Genomic DNA, 18026 nt, shown 5'->3' with positions numbered 1-18026 from the left:
TTTTTTTTTTACGCTGCTAACATCATGCTGTGTTTGGAGATTCTTGAAATTAAGATTCTCAAACTATACTTGTACTGAAAATTATTCCGCCTTAAAGTACGGCAAGAATTTATCGATCGAATTTACTTGATCGAAAACATGAACTTAACATGAAATCTGCTACAGAATTTAGGAATACATATATTGATTCCATAAATCCTTCAGTCACGTAATATTTTCTAGGAAAATCCTTAGCTTAAATAAATAAATTGTATTATTTAAAGTCTGAAATTTTCTTAGTCATTACAGCATTGAACACCTGATTTTTGGGTTCTCTCATCACTAGTTATTGCTCGAGGAGTAACGAACCTAGTGAATATATTCTTGTGTAGGAATTTTAACACCACACGAGCATCATTTGTTGGAGTGGCAATGGCTTCCACCCATTTTGAAACATAATCAACAGCCAACAAAATATACTCTTGGCTAAAGGAAGGAGGGATTGGGCGCATGAAATCAATCCCCCACACATCAAAGATCTCAATCTCCGCAATGTTGGTTAAGGGCAACTCATGCCGCCTTGAAATGTCACCCATTCTTTGACATCAATCACAAGTCTTCACAAAAGCATAACAGTCGCGAAAAAGAGTAGGCCAATAAAAACCGGATTAAAGTACCTTGGCGGCGGTCCTTGTTGCTCCAAAATGTCCTCCACTAGGTGAAGCATGGCAACTATGGAGGATGGGTTGCACTTCTTCTTCAGGAATACACCTCTAAATAATTTGATCGGAGCATCTTTTGAACAATATGGTCATCCTAAAGATAGCTTTTCACATCATGGATAAATTTCTTCTTTTGATGATAGGAAAGGTCTGGGGGCAACACTTTGCAAGTGAGATAGTTGACAAAATCAACGTACCAAGGAAGATTTGCCTCAATACTAAAGAGTTGTTCATCCGGGAAGGCTTCTTGAATACCAAGGCCTTTGATTCTTTCCTTGAGTTCAAGTCGCGAAAGATTATTCGCAACGACATTTTCACTACCCTTCTTGTCACGAATCTCCAAGTCAAACTCTTGAAGCAAGAGAATCCACCGAATTAGCCTAGGCTTGGTATCCTTCTTGACAAATAGATACCGAATAGCCCTATGGTCCGTATAGATGATCACCTTAGACCCAATGATGTAGGACCGGAACTTGTCGCAAGCAAACACTTCCGCCAACATTTCCTTCTCGTTTATTATTGTTTTACAAGACTTTACATCATTACATGGGTTCTCATATAAAGAATACTTATGTGACAAGAACTACTTGGTCTTAAGTTACTAATTGACTAATTTAATATAGAGGGGACTAATTGAAGGTTGCAACATGCTTTCTTTTTTGGGCTGGTTTGAGGGCCGATGTAGAGAGGCATATTGCTGAGACTTTTGCTGAAAACGTATTCAAGTTCAAGTCAGACAGACAGAGAGCAGTTAACGAAAGATCGTTGTCTGAGCTTTACATTTCGTTCTTTGCAAAGGTTATCGTTGGAACTTATTTCACATCCTCATTTCATGTGGCTTTATTTAAGATAAAAATTTAAGAATGAGTTGCTACCAATAATAATTGTTGAAGCTAACTGGGTATTGCAGCTTGACTCTAAATTTTTCCTTTTTTTCACATTCAGTTATTCACTTTACCAATCATATAACTTGATATAAACTGTATGGTATATTTTATGCTATATTTGCAGTTTGAATCATATTCACTAATCACTTTACCATTTAAGTTGTTTCTACATTGCAGTTTTCAGACATACGCTCGTGGGCCTCAGAGTTTAAGATTTGTCCACACACGGGGCAGTGGGAAAATAGAAAAGTCAATCCTATATGGTTGCGTGAAACTTCTGAAATACACGTAATTCCTCTCTAATGTCTTTTTGCCAAGTTAAGGAATTACCTATTGTTTTCTCAATTGACTTCCATAGTTTTGGCTTTGCTTATGGTTGATTAGATTGAGGATCCTTTAGCACGGTCAGAAAATTTTACAGGGGGTGTTAAGATAGGCCAATTGATAAGGATATCCGAAGCATTTGAATCAACTCGTGACAGGCTCATGTCAGCTAATTTAAACCCAAGTTCCATACTTGACATACTAGTCCAACAGCAAACATTCCAATCCGTGGAACCAAGACAACGCCAGTGCATATCAGTCAACTCGTCCGCAGCGGCAAACGACAGAGGACTTGTACTTGCACAATGCATGGGGCATTGGTGGCAACTGCCAACCATCACAGCCACACGCAGCGCAAATGGACACCCAAGTTCAATCTTGGTGGCGGGAGAAGATTTTACAAAGCCTTTACTGGGATTCAACCATACCAGGACCTTGTGTTCCAACGTATCATGATCAAGCCAGCAAATGTGAATACCAAGATCTGGGAGATGACACTTGTTACGAGTTGTCGATAGATAAAATAGTATATTTGCTGTCTATTTTATTGAAGAGTAAAGAAGCAGAAAAAAAGGCTTACGCAATTATGTTAATTTAGGCGAAGAACAAGGGCTCGATGGGTCGATCTTAAATCTCATAGAGAGGACTGCTACCAGAAATGACAAAGGAAAGGGATAACTAACTTTACAGCTTACAGGAATAGGAAGAAGTTGGCTTTGGTTAGGCAGTTTTAGTTTTGCTAGAATTTATGGGCAGCTCTAATTATTATATCCCTAGACATTCTTTTATCCAGGAGAACCTCCAAATTACATGTTGATAAACCTAGGGGAAAAAAAACAGTAGTTTTGCTTATATGTTGATATTCTTTTGTCTTCATGAATTCATTATCGTTTTTTTTTTTTTTTTTAAGAAAAATTTCACTATTAAGGCCTCGTTCACTTTGTGGATTCGAGTTTTCAATTCGAGCTAAGATGTGATATTTTTCGAGAGCTTTTCACTGTACCAGAAAAAGTTAAATGTGACATTTTCTGAGAGTTTTTTACTGTATAAATTTAAAACTGAAAACTCGAATCAATGAAATGAACGAGGCATAAGTATAATTTAACTTATTTTTCGCAAATGTTTTGACAATAAATGTTGTGGTAATTTAGAGGTATTGCTTGATGCCTCTAATTATTAATAATATCAAAAGACAAATAATTTGATCCCCTTTCACGGCTAACCATGATCCATTTTTTAACTTTCTTCTTCTTGTCGCTTTCTAGTTTCTTAATTGCTCGAAAATAAAAGCAGATTTGATTCTTTTTACCTAGTTGTGGATTATAGAATTTATAGATGTAGTATATAGATTTAGAAACAATTGACGTAGTTTACCTAAAAGACACACTTTACAAGAGTAATATTGGCTAGAATACTACATACTTGTGTTGCCAATTGAGGTTTAGTTTTAAAAAATTTAAAATATTTTTTTAATAACATTCTCAACGGTTGAGCTCATTAAATAATGCGTCTTAACGTAATTGGCTATTTGAGCCGGCACGAAGAAAAGAGTGGACCGGCCCACTAGGCCGCATTAAGGGAGGGTCAGACCATCCCTGGCCAGGCTGAATTCTTAGAATATATTTCAAAATAAAAAAAAATTGAAGTGTTATCAATAAGCTTTTGAACTCAAAACCTTAGCTCAGTCCAGCCCGAGACCTACCAAAAACTAAAACGTGAGAGGCTTGGCCAAGATCGGGCTAACAGTAATGGTCCTCAGACTGGTCAAATTAAACTTCCAGCTCTTTTCAAAACAATAAAAAATTAAAAAAATTACATAGTTTGTCATGATTTTATGCATACTTATTATTTTTCATTCTAAATAATTTAAGGTTTGTTCTTTTAGAGTTTAACTTGAGTATAATTCTTGAGTTGAATTTGAGTTATAACTTGAGTTGAACTTGTAACTTGAGTTTGTGTTTGGTTGTGTACATTTGAGTTATGGTTTGAGATAAGAATCTTTTTGAGTTTGTGTTTGAGTGAGTCAAATCTTGAATTTGTATTTAGATAGGCTTTTAATAAAAACTCAATGCTGATGAAAAATTTTAATAGGGTATATGGGTCGGGTTTTATTCGTCTTTTCGTTGTTAACGCATAGAAAAAAAATCATCTCAATCAGAATTAAAACGAAAAAGTTATAACATTTTTAAAAATAGAAAAAATAATGTTCATTAATTTGAGTTCGAGTTTCTGAACTCGAATTAAAGGGGAAACTTCAACTTGAGTTTTAATCCTAAACTCGAGTTTGAACTCAAGTTTAAACTTAAAAGAACATGAACTCGAATAAAGTTGTAACTCGAGTTGCATTTTTTTGAGTTTTTCACTCAAAAGAACAAACCCTTAGTATCATTATATCTTTTGTTTCCTTTTTATTAATTGAATGAACACACACACAATGAGAAAAATGTTGAACTTATCTTTAGAATACATGAGTGAATTTTTATCCCTTACTCTTGATTAATACTCGTTTAACTAATATAGTTATTTGATTAAAAAGAACACTAATCAAGAGTAAAAGATAAAAATTCAGACCATACATTCTAAATGGTATTTATCTCCTTTTCTAATGACAATTATTTATTTATTTTTAATAGAATAACATAAATAATATTTTTATCATCTGATATTTTTTATTTTTTCCATAAAAATTAGACATATTGGTTTTTCCCATAAAAATTGGACATTTGTTTTTCCCATAAAAATTAGACATATCGTGACTCTTTAGAATTTGAGTTTTATTAAAGTAAAAAATTCTCACAAACAATCACATTTAATTTTTTTATTATAGTAAAAAACTCTCACATAAAATCACATCTCAACTCGAATTAAAAACTTAAATTAACAAACTAAACGGGACATTTATGTGCAAGAGTGTGTACTAATTGCTGGGCAATGAAATCTCTATTGAAGAGATCAATACCTTTACTCTTTATTAATAAAAACTCAAATAACCAAATTAATAAAAGAGTATTAATGAAGTAAAATCTAGACTCGCGAGTTCCCCAACTATCTCATCTTTTTTCTTCCTTATGGGCCCTGGGGCTTATTCTCCTTGTCTACAAGCACACATTTCTATCTTTTGGTCTACTCACCAAGTCGTTGGATCAACAAATACCAGCTTCTTCTCATATTTGCTAATACATTGAGGTATACTCTTATTTCTACAGATGTAATCTTTAATATTTTCTCTCATTTTCTGATTGCTCAATTTATTTCTTTATTTTTTTTTCACCTAGTTCAATTGGTAACTGCTTTTACAGTGTTTCTCTAACATCTGGTCTTTTATGCATAGTTTTGGTCTTCTCTCAGTACTGGCCTTGGAAATTTTCTTTGGTAAGTTACGGTCCTTCTTCCAAAATGTTAATTCTTCCGAAACTTCTATTTAATTGCTTTGTTTCATTATTCAGTTTTAAAAAAGAAACGAAAAGAATTTGTTGTAAATTTAGATTTCATTGGGAACACTTTGTCATGTGGCGGTTCTATAGCAATTTAGTGAATTTGTCTATTTATTCTGATCTACATTCTTTCAAGGTAGTTAGTTGGTCCCTAATTAATTTGCCCGTACTTTAACAAATAAATAAATAATTTGCCCATTTAGCAACTTTTTCATATAATGAAGAAGATATAGCTTGTTTCTTAATTACTTTAACATCAGTTTGTAGTTGTTTTACCCTTCTTTCAGATTTTTTTCTTACTGTTGTTTTTTTTTTTCGACAAACGGGTTTAATGATGCCTCTTTCTTTGATTGGGCACATCCTTATTGATTTTGCTTCTTTTTCTTTGGTGTTGTTTCTTTGCTTTAATTTGGGAGTCCATATAATTTTCTTTTTTTAGTCTTGTATTTTCTTTTTATTTCATATTTGGGTTAATCTGGCAAATGGTCGCTGAACTTTTATCGCAAATCTCGTTTTGGTCAACATCTAAAACTTAGCCCCCTGTCTACCAGTTTGTTCCAGTTTTAGTTTTTTTTAGGAGTTGGGTGTTAAAAAGAGGACAAAATATGCACGTGATGTCGACATAAAATATAATTTTACTGATAGAACACACCATATGCATGTCATTCTGACAAAAAATGTATGTTACGTATTTTTATTAGTTGCTAATTTATTGGCAATCTTATAAAAATTTAAAAAATAGGTTCAAGAAGATTTCGTATTGCAGAAGAAGATTCAGAATCAGATTTAAAGTTTAAGATTGCAGATAAGATATTGGTTGAAATTTGGAGAAGATAAAGCATATTATGGTTTGGTTTGAATTTCAAAGAGAGTTTTATCTACAAAAGTGACTTTAGAGATAAATGAGAGATATAACACGTGCAGATCAAGCGCAGTTTATCTTTGGATATATATATATATATATATATTTGTGCGTGAATGATTTTGATGGGCATTGATATGGAGATGGCTAAGGGTATATATAATATTTGAATCGGATTTGGATAAAGTGGATTCAAAAGGAGATTTAGTTTTTAGTTTGATTTGAAAAGATGCTCAACGTGGAGAGAACATGGAGAAGCTTTATTTAAAGGTTTCATCGCAGCTCATAATTGAAAGGGGTTTAATATAATATTTTCATAAAGAGTCTGTGAGTTTTTGTTAGCCTAGTGCGCTATTGAGATCGTCTTTTAGGAGAGGGATTTGTTACTTTCGGTCGAAGAGAGTTCGCCGTGCAGTTTAGAAGACGTGTGGTGCACGCTAAATAAATCACTGTGGAGATTCTTCACAGCAGCGTCGTTGTCTAGGAGGGAGTCATTGAGTGAATAAGTCCGCTGTTTATTGTCTTGGCGTGGCCCCGCAGAGTAGGTGTGCGCACCGAACTACGATATCATATTGTGTGTTCTTTTGATTTCTGCACTTTATTCTACTCGAACAATTTGAATAGTAAGAAACCCGGATCTTAATTAATCAAGCCGTATTCCAGACAATGTTCCAACATCATCTGGAACATCAGACGTAACATCAGATCTAACAAGTGGTATCAGAGAGGTTCACTGACCATAAGTTCGGTGAGATCTTGGAGAGTTGATCTGTTATGTTTGGAATGGATTTTCTAAAGGAAGGAGGTTCAGTTGTACGTCCCCCTCTACTTAATGGTTCGAATTATTCATACTGGAAGGCCCAGATGAAGGCTTTCATCAAGGCTCAAGATGAGAAGGCCTAGCGTGCTGTTTTGAATGGCTGGAAACATCCAGTAACTAAAGATGCAGAAGGAAAAGTGACTCAAACCCAAAGAGTCCTGGAGTACTGATGAAGACAGGTTGGCCATCTACAACTCTCGTGCTCTCAATGCAATATTCAATGGAGTTTACATCAACTAGTTCAAGATGATATCTACATGTGAATCGGCAAAAGAATCATGGGAGATTTTGGAGATTGCTCACGAGGGAACTGCCACCGTCAGACAATCCAAACTGAATATTCTCACAACCAGGTTTGAAAATCTTCGAATGCATGAAAGTGAAACTATTTCTGAATTTAATTCACGGTTGTGTGATATAGCTAATGAATCCTTTGCTCTTGGTGAAAAAATTCCCGAAGCAAAACTTGTCAACAAGACGTTGAGATCTTTATCACAGAGATTCGCCTACAAAGTCACTGTTATTGAAGAGGCGAAAAACACTGAGACTATGAGACTTGATGAATTGATGGGATCACTGAGGACATTTGAAATGAATCTAAGTCAAAATAAGAAGGAGAAAGAGATTTCTCGGGGGATTATTTTTCAAGCCGAAGTGGAAGATAATGTTGAAGAAGAAGATGAAGACTTAGCGGAATCTCTTGCTCAATTGACTAAAATTTTCAATAGGGTGATGAAGAAGTTCAATGAGAAGAATCAAACTCCAACTTTCAACAACTCCAACAATTTTCAGAAAAATAAGAGAGCTAAAAATTCCTCTAATGATAAGAAGAAGAATATGAGAATTCAATGCTAGGAGTGCAACGGTTACAGTCACATTCAGTCTGAGTGTGCTAACACTCTCAAAAAGAGGAAGAAGTCTCTCAACATCACATGGAGTGATGAAGATTCTGAAGGCAACCAGGAAGATGATGATCATGTGAACAACTATGTTGCGTTTAATGTCTACTAAGATGTTCCAAACGGCAGTGTTACAGATCGTGTCACAGCTCATGTTGCAACATCATCTGCAACATCATCTGCAACACACTCTGGAAAACCAGAAGAAAATGAAAATTTTTCAGATTCTGACAGTTCCAGCGATGGTGAAGAATTGACTGAGGAAACAATCCAGTAGGCATATGAAACCATGTTCAATAAATGGGTTTTGGTGGTTAAAATGAATAAGTTTTTGCAGGAACGAGTCGATGAGCTTATTAAAGAGAATGATGTACTTAAGAGTACTGCTATAAACTATGAATTTCGAGCTGTTGAAAAGGAGAAAAAGCTGCAGGAGACAAGAGGTGAATTGGAGCACACTCAAAAGTCATTGAAGATGATGAATTTGGGCACCTCAAAATTGGATCACATTCTCTCAAAAGAAAAAGCGAGTGGTGGTCGACATGGCCTTGGCTATATTGGTGAGAGCTCAACATCCAAAACAGTGTTTGTGAAGAAGACGCCTGCTCCCAAGCCTCCGACTTCATCCAGTAAGAAGGTTACTATCTCATCCCCTCGACATAGAAAGTTTGTCCCTACATGCCATTACTGCGATATACCTGGCCACATAAGACCGAGATGCTACAAGTATTTAAATGCTTTGAAGAGAGGTATGCTCATTAATCCACTAAATTCCGTAAACTCAAAAAGGACACCTAACGTGAAGATTGATGTGAAAAATAATTTTTCTAAACGGGTGTGGGTAAAGAATTCTGATTTGAGATGTCATAAGGCTTATACTTCTTTAGAAGCATGAACTAATGATTGTAGGTGTAGTGATGGTGGCTGCACTAAGCGATTGACAGGTGTTAAGAGCATTATACATGGAAGAATGCTACATTCAGGGGGAGTAAGACACAGGAAAAATTCAAGGGGAGTAAGCTACAGAGATCAATGCCCTCGAAGATATCTAGTGCAAAGTGTTGCACCGAGTGTTCCAACTAATGTTACAACATGATCTGCGACATCAGCTGCTAAAGACGTGTCTACGTGTGAATTTTTTATTTTTTTTCGTTGTGTCTTTGGCTTATTTTTGTCAAAAAGGGGGAGAACAATATAATTTTTTACGTTTTTGAATTTTTTAGGATCTCTTGGTAGTTTTGCCAAAAAATGTCAAAGGGGGAGATTGTTAAGTATTTTTATTAGTTGACAATTTATTGGCAATCTTGTAAAAATTCAAAAAATAGGTTCAAAAAAATTTCGTATTGCAGAAGAAGATTCAGAAACAGATTTGAAGTTTAAGATTGCAGATAAGATATTGGTTGAGATTTGGAGAAGATAAAGCATATTATGGTTTGGTTTGAATTTCAAAGAGAGTTTTATCTACAAAAGTGAATTTAGAGATAAATGAGAAATATAGCACGTGGAGATCAAGCAAAGTTTATCTTTGGATATATATATATATATATATATTTGTGCGTGAATGATTTTGATGGGCATTGATATGGAGATGGTTAAGGGTATATATAATATTTGAATCGGATTTGGATAAGGTGGATTCAAAAGGAGATTTAGTTTTTAGTTTGATTTGAAAAGTTGCACAACGTGGAGAGAACAGGGAGAAGCTTTATTTAAGGTTTCATCGCAGCTCATAATTGAAGGGGGTTTAATATAATATTTTCAGAAAGAGTCTGTGAGTTTTTGTTAGCCTAGTGTGCTATTGAGATCGTCCTTCGGGAGAGAGATTTGTTACTTTCGGAAGGAAGTTCTTTCGGTCGAAGGGAGTTCACCGTGCAGTTTAAAAGACGTGTGGTGTACGCTAAACAAATCACTGTGGAGATTCGTCACAGCGGCGAGTGAATAAGTCCGTCCGGTGTCTGTAATTTCTGAAACATAGTGAACTGTTTATTGTCTTGGCGTGGCCCCGCAGAGTAGGTGTGCGCACCAAACTGCGATATCATATTGTGTGTTCTTTTGATTTCTGCACTTTATTCTACTCGAACAATTTGAATAGTAAGAAACCCGGATCTTAATTAATCAAGCCGTATTCCAGACAATGTTCCAACATCATCTGAAACATCGGATCTAACAATGTAAAATAATACTTTGCTAACTTATTATCATCCGTCTTTTGATAAAAATGACAAACTATCCGATGGATCGAGGTTAAGTTCGGAACATTTTAAAATTCAGGAACTAAAGTAGGATTGGCATAAACCATGGAAGGAATTATAAACCTTCGAAAATGTCCTAATTTTCCTTTCAAGGGCATTGAAGACAATTTGGTAAAGTCACTTCAGCGCATAATGTTGGAGGACTTGGAGCTGCCTGTTATTATATGTATCAGATATTTGCATAAGGACACAAAAGAATTAAATGGCAGTTCCTCAGTATTTGCATCCATACCACTTTTGGATTTGACGCACTTTTACTATGATTTATGCTTTCTTTCTGGTTGGTCGTTTGCCATGATTGACGATTCACATAGTGCACCTAATTTTACACTATTGGACTGGACAACCTAATTGTTTAGTCAGATTTTCTAGTTTATTGATAGAGACTTTGAAAAGTGCAGTAAGCAAACCACTTTCTTATCACCATTTGAATGTATGGCTTCTCTCAACCACGTTCATATGTGCTCAGTTGCTAAGTGAAGTTACAACGATCAAAATTTAGGACAATGAAAAAGAAGAATGAAAATATCTGTACAAAATCACGTAGTTGCTTAACTATGATGTTTTCTTGAAGACTTGAACAGACATAAATTGTCCCCTTCAAAAAAATAAATAAATAAATTATAAATAGTAAAGCTCAATAGCGTCTGCTTTCGATTGATTCAAGTTCAACCCAAATCAGCTGGTGTTTTGTCAAAAATGATGAGATGTTTTAGTTTTCTGCTACTTGTGTCTGAGTAGGTTTTGTTTTCATGTTGGATTTTTTGTATTATATCTTATTGGTTAGTAATGAAGAGATTTCCCATAGAAATAAATAATAAAAAACTAAAAGTTTGCTTCTTGGGCAACAAAGTATTGGCCCATTGGGTGTTGTTGATAATAAAAGTTGCTTTAGCAAAAAAGCCGCAAAGCTATTTTTTTTTTTTTCCCTCTCCTCCAATTTAGAGTTGGATTATGAGTTGCACTACTTATTTCAAACTAGGATTCTCATTGAACCTTGGATACTGATTTTGTTCTAGCTAGATATGGAGACCATGAGGGACTTTGTTGATCGAGGCATGAATTTTGAGCGTCTAGCTAAAAAGGAGGATAGGCTGAAAAGGAAACTGAAACAACTTGAAAGCAGAGAAGAAGATATAAAGAAAGAGTTGGAATATGCGGAGCGATTACAATTGAAGAGAAGGAAAGTTGTTGACAATTGGTTAACAAATGTTGCAAAAATAAAGAACACATTTCAGAAAGTAGACAAAGATATCCAAAGAAACAAGATGGTACAGCTATGGACTGCGGGAAACCACGGATGAACTTATAACTGAAGCCACGGAACTCATTCAACAGAGTAGATTTCATGATGGACTGACACTTAAATCAGATGAGAGCCGAGAAATTTCATTGCTTACAACAGAAGTGGTTGGTCAAATGTTTCAAAGAAATAAGGATATGATTCAGAAGTTCTTAATGAATGATGACATCTCAATTATTGGCATCCATGGAATGGGGGGAGTTGGTAAAACAACCTTGGCCCTACATATCCACAACCAACTTCAAAGGCATCCAGCCATTTCTGTTTTTTGGATAACAATGTCACAAAGTTTTAGCATTCTAAAATTGCAGGATATCATTGCAAACAAGGTGCATCTAGATCTTTCAAATGAGGATGATGAGAGAATACGTGCATCAATTCTAGCATCGGCCTTGGAAAGAAAGAGGAACTTTGTTTTCATTTTAGACGATGTGTGGCAAGATTTTTCCCCGGATGAGGTGGGAATTCATGTTGGTGTAAATGGATGTAAGTTGATTTTGACAACTCGATTATTGGATGTGTGTTGGAAGATGGATTGTGAAGTAGAAGTCAAAGTGAAGCCCCTTTCAGATGAAGAAGCCTGGGAATTATTTGTGAAGAAACTTGGGGGTGAGTCTACTCTTCCACCTCAGATCGAAAAAATTGCAATGAGTGTGGTGAAGGAATGTGCTGGTTTGCCACTTGGGATTAACATAATGGCACGAAGTATGAAAGGAGTGGACGACATATGCGAATGGCGTAATATGCTTGACAATTTGGAAGAATCAAGAATTGGCCAAGATGACATGGAAAAGGTATTTCGTGTGTTGAAATATAGCTACGAAATGTTGAATGATCCAAAACTGCAACAATGTTTTTTATATTGCTCCCTATATCCTGAAGACTTCAAAATTGATAGAGAAATGTTGATAGAGCACTTTATTGATGAAAGGTTGATTGATGGGATGAATAGTAGGCAAGCAGAGTTTAATAGAGGTCACACAATATTGAACAAACTTGAAAAAGCTTGCTTACTGGAAGGTGGAAGGGACGATGATGGAAAAAGGTTTGTCAAAATGCATGATTTGGTAAGGGACATGGCCATTCAAATTGCAAGTACAAGTCCCTTGTTTTTGGTACAAGCTGGAGTGAGTTTAAAAGAGATACCAAAAGATGAAAAGTGGAAAGAGAATCTTGTACGAGTCTCTTTGATGTGCAATAGAATATCAAATATTTCTTCTGCTGCATCACCAAGGTCTCCAAACGTGGTTACGTTGCTGCTGTGCCAAAATTTTCAACTTAATGGTATTCCTGATTGCTTCTTTTCGCATATGAAACGGCTCACGGTTCTCGATTTATCAGACACATCAATTGAAAATCTTCCTAATTCAGTATCTGATTTAGGATCTCTGAGTAGCCTATTGCTTAGAGGATGTTGGAGATTGAAAAATGTTCCCTCGTTCGTGAATTTCAAAAACTTGAGAAGGTTGGACTTGCAGAAAACAGGACTCACAGAATTACCTCAAGGCATAGTCTCATTGGTCAACTTGAGATACCTTAACCTTGACACAAGAACCTTAAAGAGAATACCTGAGGGAGTTTTAGCGAAACTATCTCATCTCCAGTACCTTGTCGTTCATGAGTTTGAATCATACACATCACACTTGAAAGGAGAGGAGGTCGCAAATTTAAGAGAGCTGGAAACTTTTAAAGGCCAATTTTACGACATTAAGAACTTGAGCACATACGTAAGGTCTCAAGGAGGAGGAGGCCCTGATAAGTACCTTGTTCAAGTGGTTTTGGAGGGACCAGACTTTAAGTCCAAGTTGTTCAAGGACTGTGTCAATGCGTATGATAAAGCCGTATCTTTGAGACTTTGCAGCATAAGGCAAAGCGAAAACAGAGGCGACTCTCTTGTGCTCCCTAAAGACATTCAAGTTTTACATATTAAACGTTGCAATGATACACCAAGTTTGTGTGCTGTTGCATCCTTTAAGAGGGCAAAACATTTGAAGAAGTGCCTTATTGATTGGTGTGATGGAGTGGAACAAGTACTTTACAGTTCATCTTACAGTCTTCCTCCTTTTCAAAGTCTTGAATCCCTGTGCCTAAAAAATTTGATGAACTTGAGAGTTTTGGCTAGGAGAGGGAGAGGTGCAATTCATTCACCAGCAGTCCCGACTGGCACTTTCTCCAATCTCAAAGAATTCTCAATCTTTGGTTGTCCAAATGTGAAGAGAATATTTCCACCTGCCTTACTTCTGAACCTCCAAAACTTGGAAGTATTGAGCATTGAGTTTTGTGAGCGGATAACAGAAATAGTTGAAGCAGCTGCTGAAGGCGAAGATCATGAAGCGACAAGTTCCGCCGTTGTAACTCTTCCCAAATTAAGGGAAATAGCATTGAGGCGCCTTCCAGAACTGAGGGACTTCAGCAACACTGGGAAGCATGTGTTTTCCAATGCTTTGGAATGCATCAAGATAAAAGACTGTCCACAGCTACAAAGGTTACCTCTTCTTAGGGAAGAACCATATCGTCCCCATTGTCTTCGGAAGATTCAAGTGCAGAAAATGTGGTGGGACATGCTGGAGTGGCAACAGCCTAGTGTTAAAGATGTTCTTCAACCTTTCTGCGACTTTTCCGAGGAATGGTGATAAATTGCCCAGATATCTTATCTATGGTAAAGCTCTCATATTTAATCATACACTATGTTAAGTCCAATTTACCATATTGTCTGTACAGTTTCATACAGTTTTGAACAATGTAAACAAGTGGATGACATGCTTTTGCATATGCAGTTCTCTTTGATGGCGTTCCTCCCCGGAGTTCGTGAATTCTTTAATTGCTCGCGATGCCTCCAGCCTTCGAATAGGGGCAATAATCATGCACTTTTTTTCGCTGTTTGGGTTTTTGGTATTTGAGCTTTACCGGTCAAGTTTTTTAATAAGGGTGTTTTTGTTTTATTTTCCGGAGTTACTCATGATCAGTTTCCTTATTGCACATTTGCCATGAAACCTCTTCATGAACTAGAATACAAATCGCAAGTTCCTCTTCAATTATATATAAAAATATATAAATACATATATACATACATATGTATATATGTATATCTATATGTATATGTTTCTCTGAGTTTCTGTTACCATATTATTGTAGTATTTCTTGGCTGGTATATTCCCATTATGCGCTTCATTACGATACTTTCTTATGATCATGTTATGTAATACGTACTGCATTTTTTGCGCATATATACATATAAATAATATATTAAATGGATAATATATTCTAAAATATGAAAAGGCATTACAACAACCAATTCACACACATGGCCCTTATTATAAGAAACACAACACCACAGATAACCATTTTCATCGGTAAACTCAAATAGTGTGTACTGGAGTCCACAAACGCAAATCACCCAAAGAGAAATACAAAAAATTGAGTAAATATATGGCTCTTTACTAGATCCTCTGCAGTCAATGGAAACAATCTGATTAATCGATGTTGAGAAACCCATAGCTCAAAGGCTAGACAAAAACAGTAAAGAAATATATCTTGCGGATGAAAAAACAATAATCTATACTAATCGGGCCGTTATTACAATGAAAAATGAAAAACCCACAAGCTAGAACATCAAAAAACAACTGAGAGCAAAGCCCCTTAACACTAGCGAAACAAAACTGTAGAAAAAATGAGTGGTTGTTAAACACACATAGACGATAACTGGCATGCACTATAAGATGACTCAACTTCTCTCGCATATCACAAACCCCGCAGGGTAGGTCGAGACGAAGACCAATGTGTTTAAACACTTCTCAAGTCTAACGACGATCACATCCCTACTTTAGATTCGACCCGGCAGTAGTCCTCCTTTGCGAATGATACAAACTCCACTCTAAGCTAAGCATTCGAAGATGAGCTTCAAGATAAACTTTGGTGGCCAGAAGTTCGGCGATACGCTGAGTTTTTGGCCATGAAAACTCTCTTTTTCCGTTCATATGGACTCATAAAAATGTCAATTTTTAGATCGATTTTTGGTTTTACATGAAGAAGATTTGGCTCATTGATGCAATAGCAATCACGGCCCTCTGGTCCAGCTGTGACAATGCTTATTGATCTTCTTTTGCATTCTCATATTTACATAATAAGACGCTAAAATTTAGGGTACTAAAAATACACACCACAATCTGCGCATAAGCAAAGTACTCCATCATAATACCTTAAAAAAAGTACTCTTTTAGACTAAGATCTTTCTTATGAGGGAGAATTCTGTGATTGAGAGAAAGAGGAGAGAGAAATTGAGGCTCCGAGAGATGAAAGATGAGATTGATTATCGTTAACTTTTGTAATAACATTACCATATGTTAGTCAGTGCAAGTACTACATTGTCAAAATAAGAAGTTAAGATCAATCAATTCTCAATAGTCAAGTGTTATTAAGAAAAAATCATTTATTACTATCTAGAAGTCAAACTTGGCGTGCTACTATTCTACTAGCTAGATCAGTACATTATCATACTTGGCTATGCATATAGTATATAGTTGCTTGTCGCTTATTATATTTTCTTCGTTAATTGTAAACAATATATATTTTTATTCATTCGTTTATTTTTTGGGTGGAATTGTACACAACTTTATCACACATCTCATTTTCATTCTTCACTAATTACGCGCATAGCTCACCATAACTGAGTTGTGTTAGTTTAAAAAAATAAAAGAGTTTTTGTGATATGATAAGAAAATATAAATTTATGGTAGTTTTTTACTTTTAATTATTAAATTTATATTAAAAATTATTTATTTTATATATTTTTTTAATTTAATGTGATTTTAATAAAATAAAACGGTCATAAATTAGTCTTATGAGTAGAGATGCTAGAGAAAGTCTCAAAAAGATAAATAAATAAAAATCACCGTAGATATTTTTGTAATACAACGAGTCCCACCACTAGCCGCCAATATGGACTTGATGAAAAATTAAAAAGGTGAAGATCCCGTGAATCTTTAAGGGGTGTTTAATTAGAAGATTTAAACCATGATTTGAATCATAATTCATGATTTTTTATAATATTTTCTCTCATAAAAAATATACATAAATCAAAAATAATTTTAATCACATAATTTTAATCCATGAACCAAACGTCTCCTAACTTCGTAAAAACCTTATCCTCCAATAATCATCCATCACTACTCACTAGCCTCCTTCCTCTTCATTATCATCACCACCACCATTCAGACAAACCAACCATGGAACCTCCGCTGTCGGGTGACAAAGACTCTCCCAATTTTCGGGATCAACTTCAGCAGGGCAAGGAGCCTAAAAGAAGGGCCACTTCCAAAATCTTCCAATGCACGCCCGGAGAATTTAGTGCCTTTGTCCAGCACCTCACGGGCCCCACGAGCAGCGGCGATAAATCATCGGCACCAAATATTGTGATTACAAGGTCCTCGGAGAGAGAGAGAACAAGTACCACTGAAATGGTTTTGAAGTGGTTAGATGATCCTACCATCTCAATCATTGGCATATATGGAATGGAGGGAGTTGGTAAGACCACTTTGGCTACACACATACAAGACCAACTTCGAAATCATGCGAAATATTTTGTTTCTTGGGTTACCGTATCACAAAATTTTGCCATTCATAATTTGCAAGATGACATTGCGAGAACAGTAAACTTAGATCTTTGGGACGAGGACGACAAGGAAAAATGGAAAGAAAAACTCAAGAGGGCCTTGGAAGAAAAGAACATTGTGCTCATGTTGGATAATGTGTGGACATACATTCCTCTACAAGATGTGGGAATTCCTAATGGATGCAAGTTAGTATTTATGACCCGAAATGTGGGCGTGTGTCACCGGATGAATTGCCAGGGAGAGATTCTAATGAATCGCCTTTCTAACGAAGAAGGTTGGGAATTATTTATGGAGAATATTGGTCCTGCCATGGTGCTTCCTCCTTTAATTGAACAAATTGCAATGGCTATTGTAAAAGAGTGTTCGGGTTCGCCACTTGCAATTGTTACAATGGCCGCAAACATGAAGGGAGTGGGTGACTTTGGTGAGTGGAGGTATGCATTGGAAAGAATAAAGCAAAAGAAAGTACTGCAAAACGGCATAACAATTAGTGAAGAATATCGTGTATTGAGATATTGTTATGAGAAGTTTAAAGATCCAAATGTGCAACAATGCTTATTGTATTGTGCATTCTATCCTGAAGAATTTAAAATCGATCGAGAGATGTTGATAGAGAATTTTGTCGATGCGGGGTTGATCGATGGTAAGAACAGGGAAGAAGAGCTTAACAATGGCCATGCCGTTTTGGATAAACTTGAAAATGCTTTCTTATTGGAAGGGGGAACATGTAAATATGGTAAAAGGTATGTGAAGATGAGTAGCATAATAAAAGGCTTTATCCTTAATTTGCCTAGTATCAGATGGCCATCCAACTTGCAAGAAGAGAATTCTCGAGGAAAACAGCAGTCAGCTCGTGCAGATGCCTATAGCAGATAGTCTATCAACGATTGTACTTGTATTCAACCTTTTACACCATTACTCTTCATGTTATT

At 35.8% G+C, this 18026-nt stretch overlaps 2 protein-coding genes across 2 annotated transcripts; both read left to right on the top strand.

Moving 5' to 3' along the window:
- Window positions 1-7274: 7274 nt before the first annotated feature.
- LOC21395198 (disease resistance protein SUMM2) lies at window positions 7275-14407 on the top strand. Its single transcript, XM_024174135.1, has 6 exons — window positions 7275-7757; window positions 7884-8030; window positions 8265-8564; window positions 11199-11366; window positions 11425-14141; window positions 14260-14407. Exons 1-5 carry the CDS (start codon window positions 7275-7277, stop codon window positions 14113-14115), a joined length of 3789 nt encoding a protein of 1262 aa, XP_024029903.1. The 3' UTR covers window positions 14116-14141; window positions 14260-14407.
- A 2262-nt stretch (window positions 14408-16669) lies between these two features.
- Window positions 16670-18026, top strand: LOC21395197 (putative disease resistance protein At4g10780). The gene has a single exon (XM_010111096.2). It carries the CDS (start codon window positions 16708-16710, stop codon window positions 17968-17970), a length of 1263 nt encoding a protein of 420 aa, XP_010109398.1. The 5' UTR covers window positions 16670-16707; the 3' UTR covers window positions 17971-18026.

The sequence above is a fragment of the Morus notabilis genome, unplaced genomic scaffold, assembly GCF_000414095.1.
Source record: "Morus notabilis unplaced genomic scaffold, ASM41409v2 Scaffold703, whole genome shotgun sequence".
NCBI classification, from domain to species: domain Eukaryota; kingdom Viridiplantae; phylum Streptophyta; class Magnoliopsida; order Rosales; family Moraceae; genus Morus; species Morus notabilis.
The sequence above is the reverse complement of the archived record's forward strand: the minus strand, read 5'-3'. Positions and strand labels throughout refer to the sequence as shown.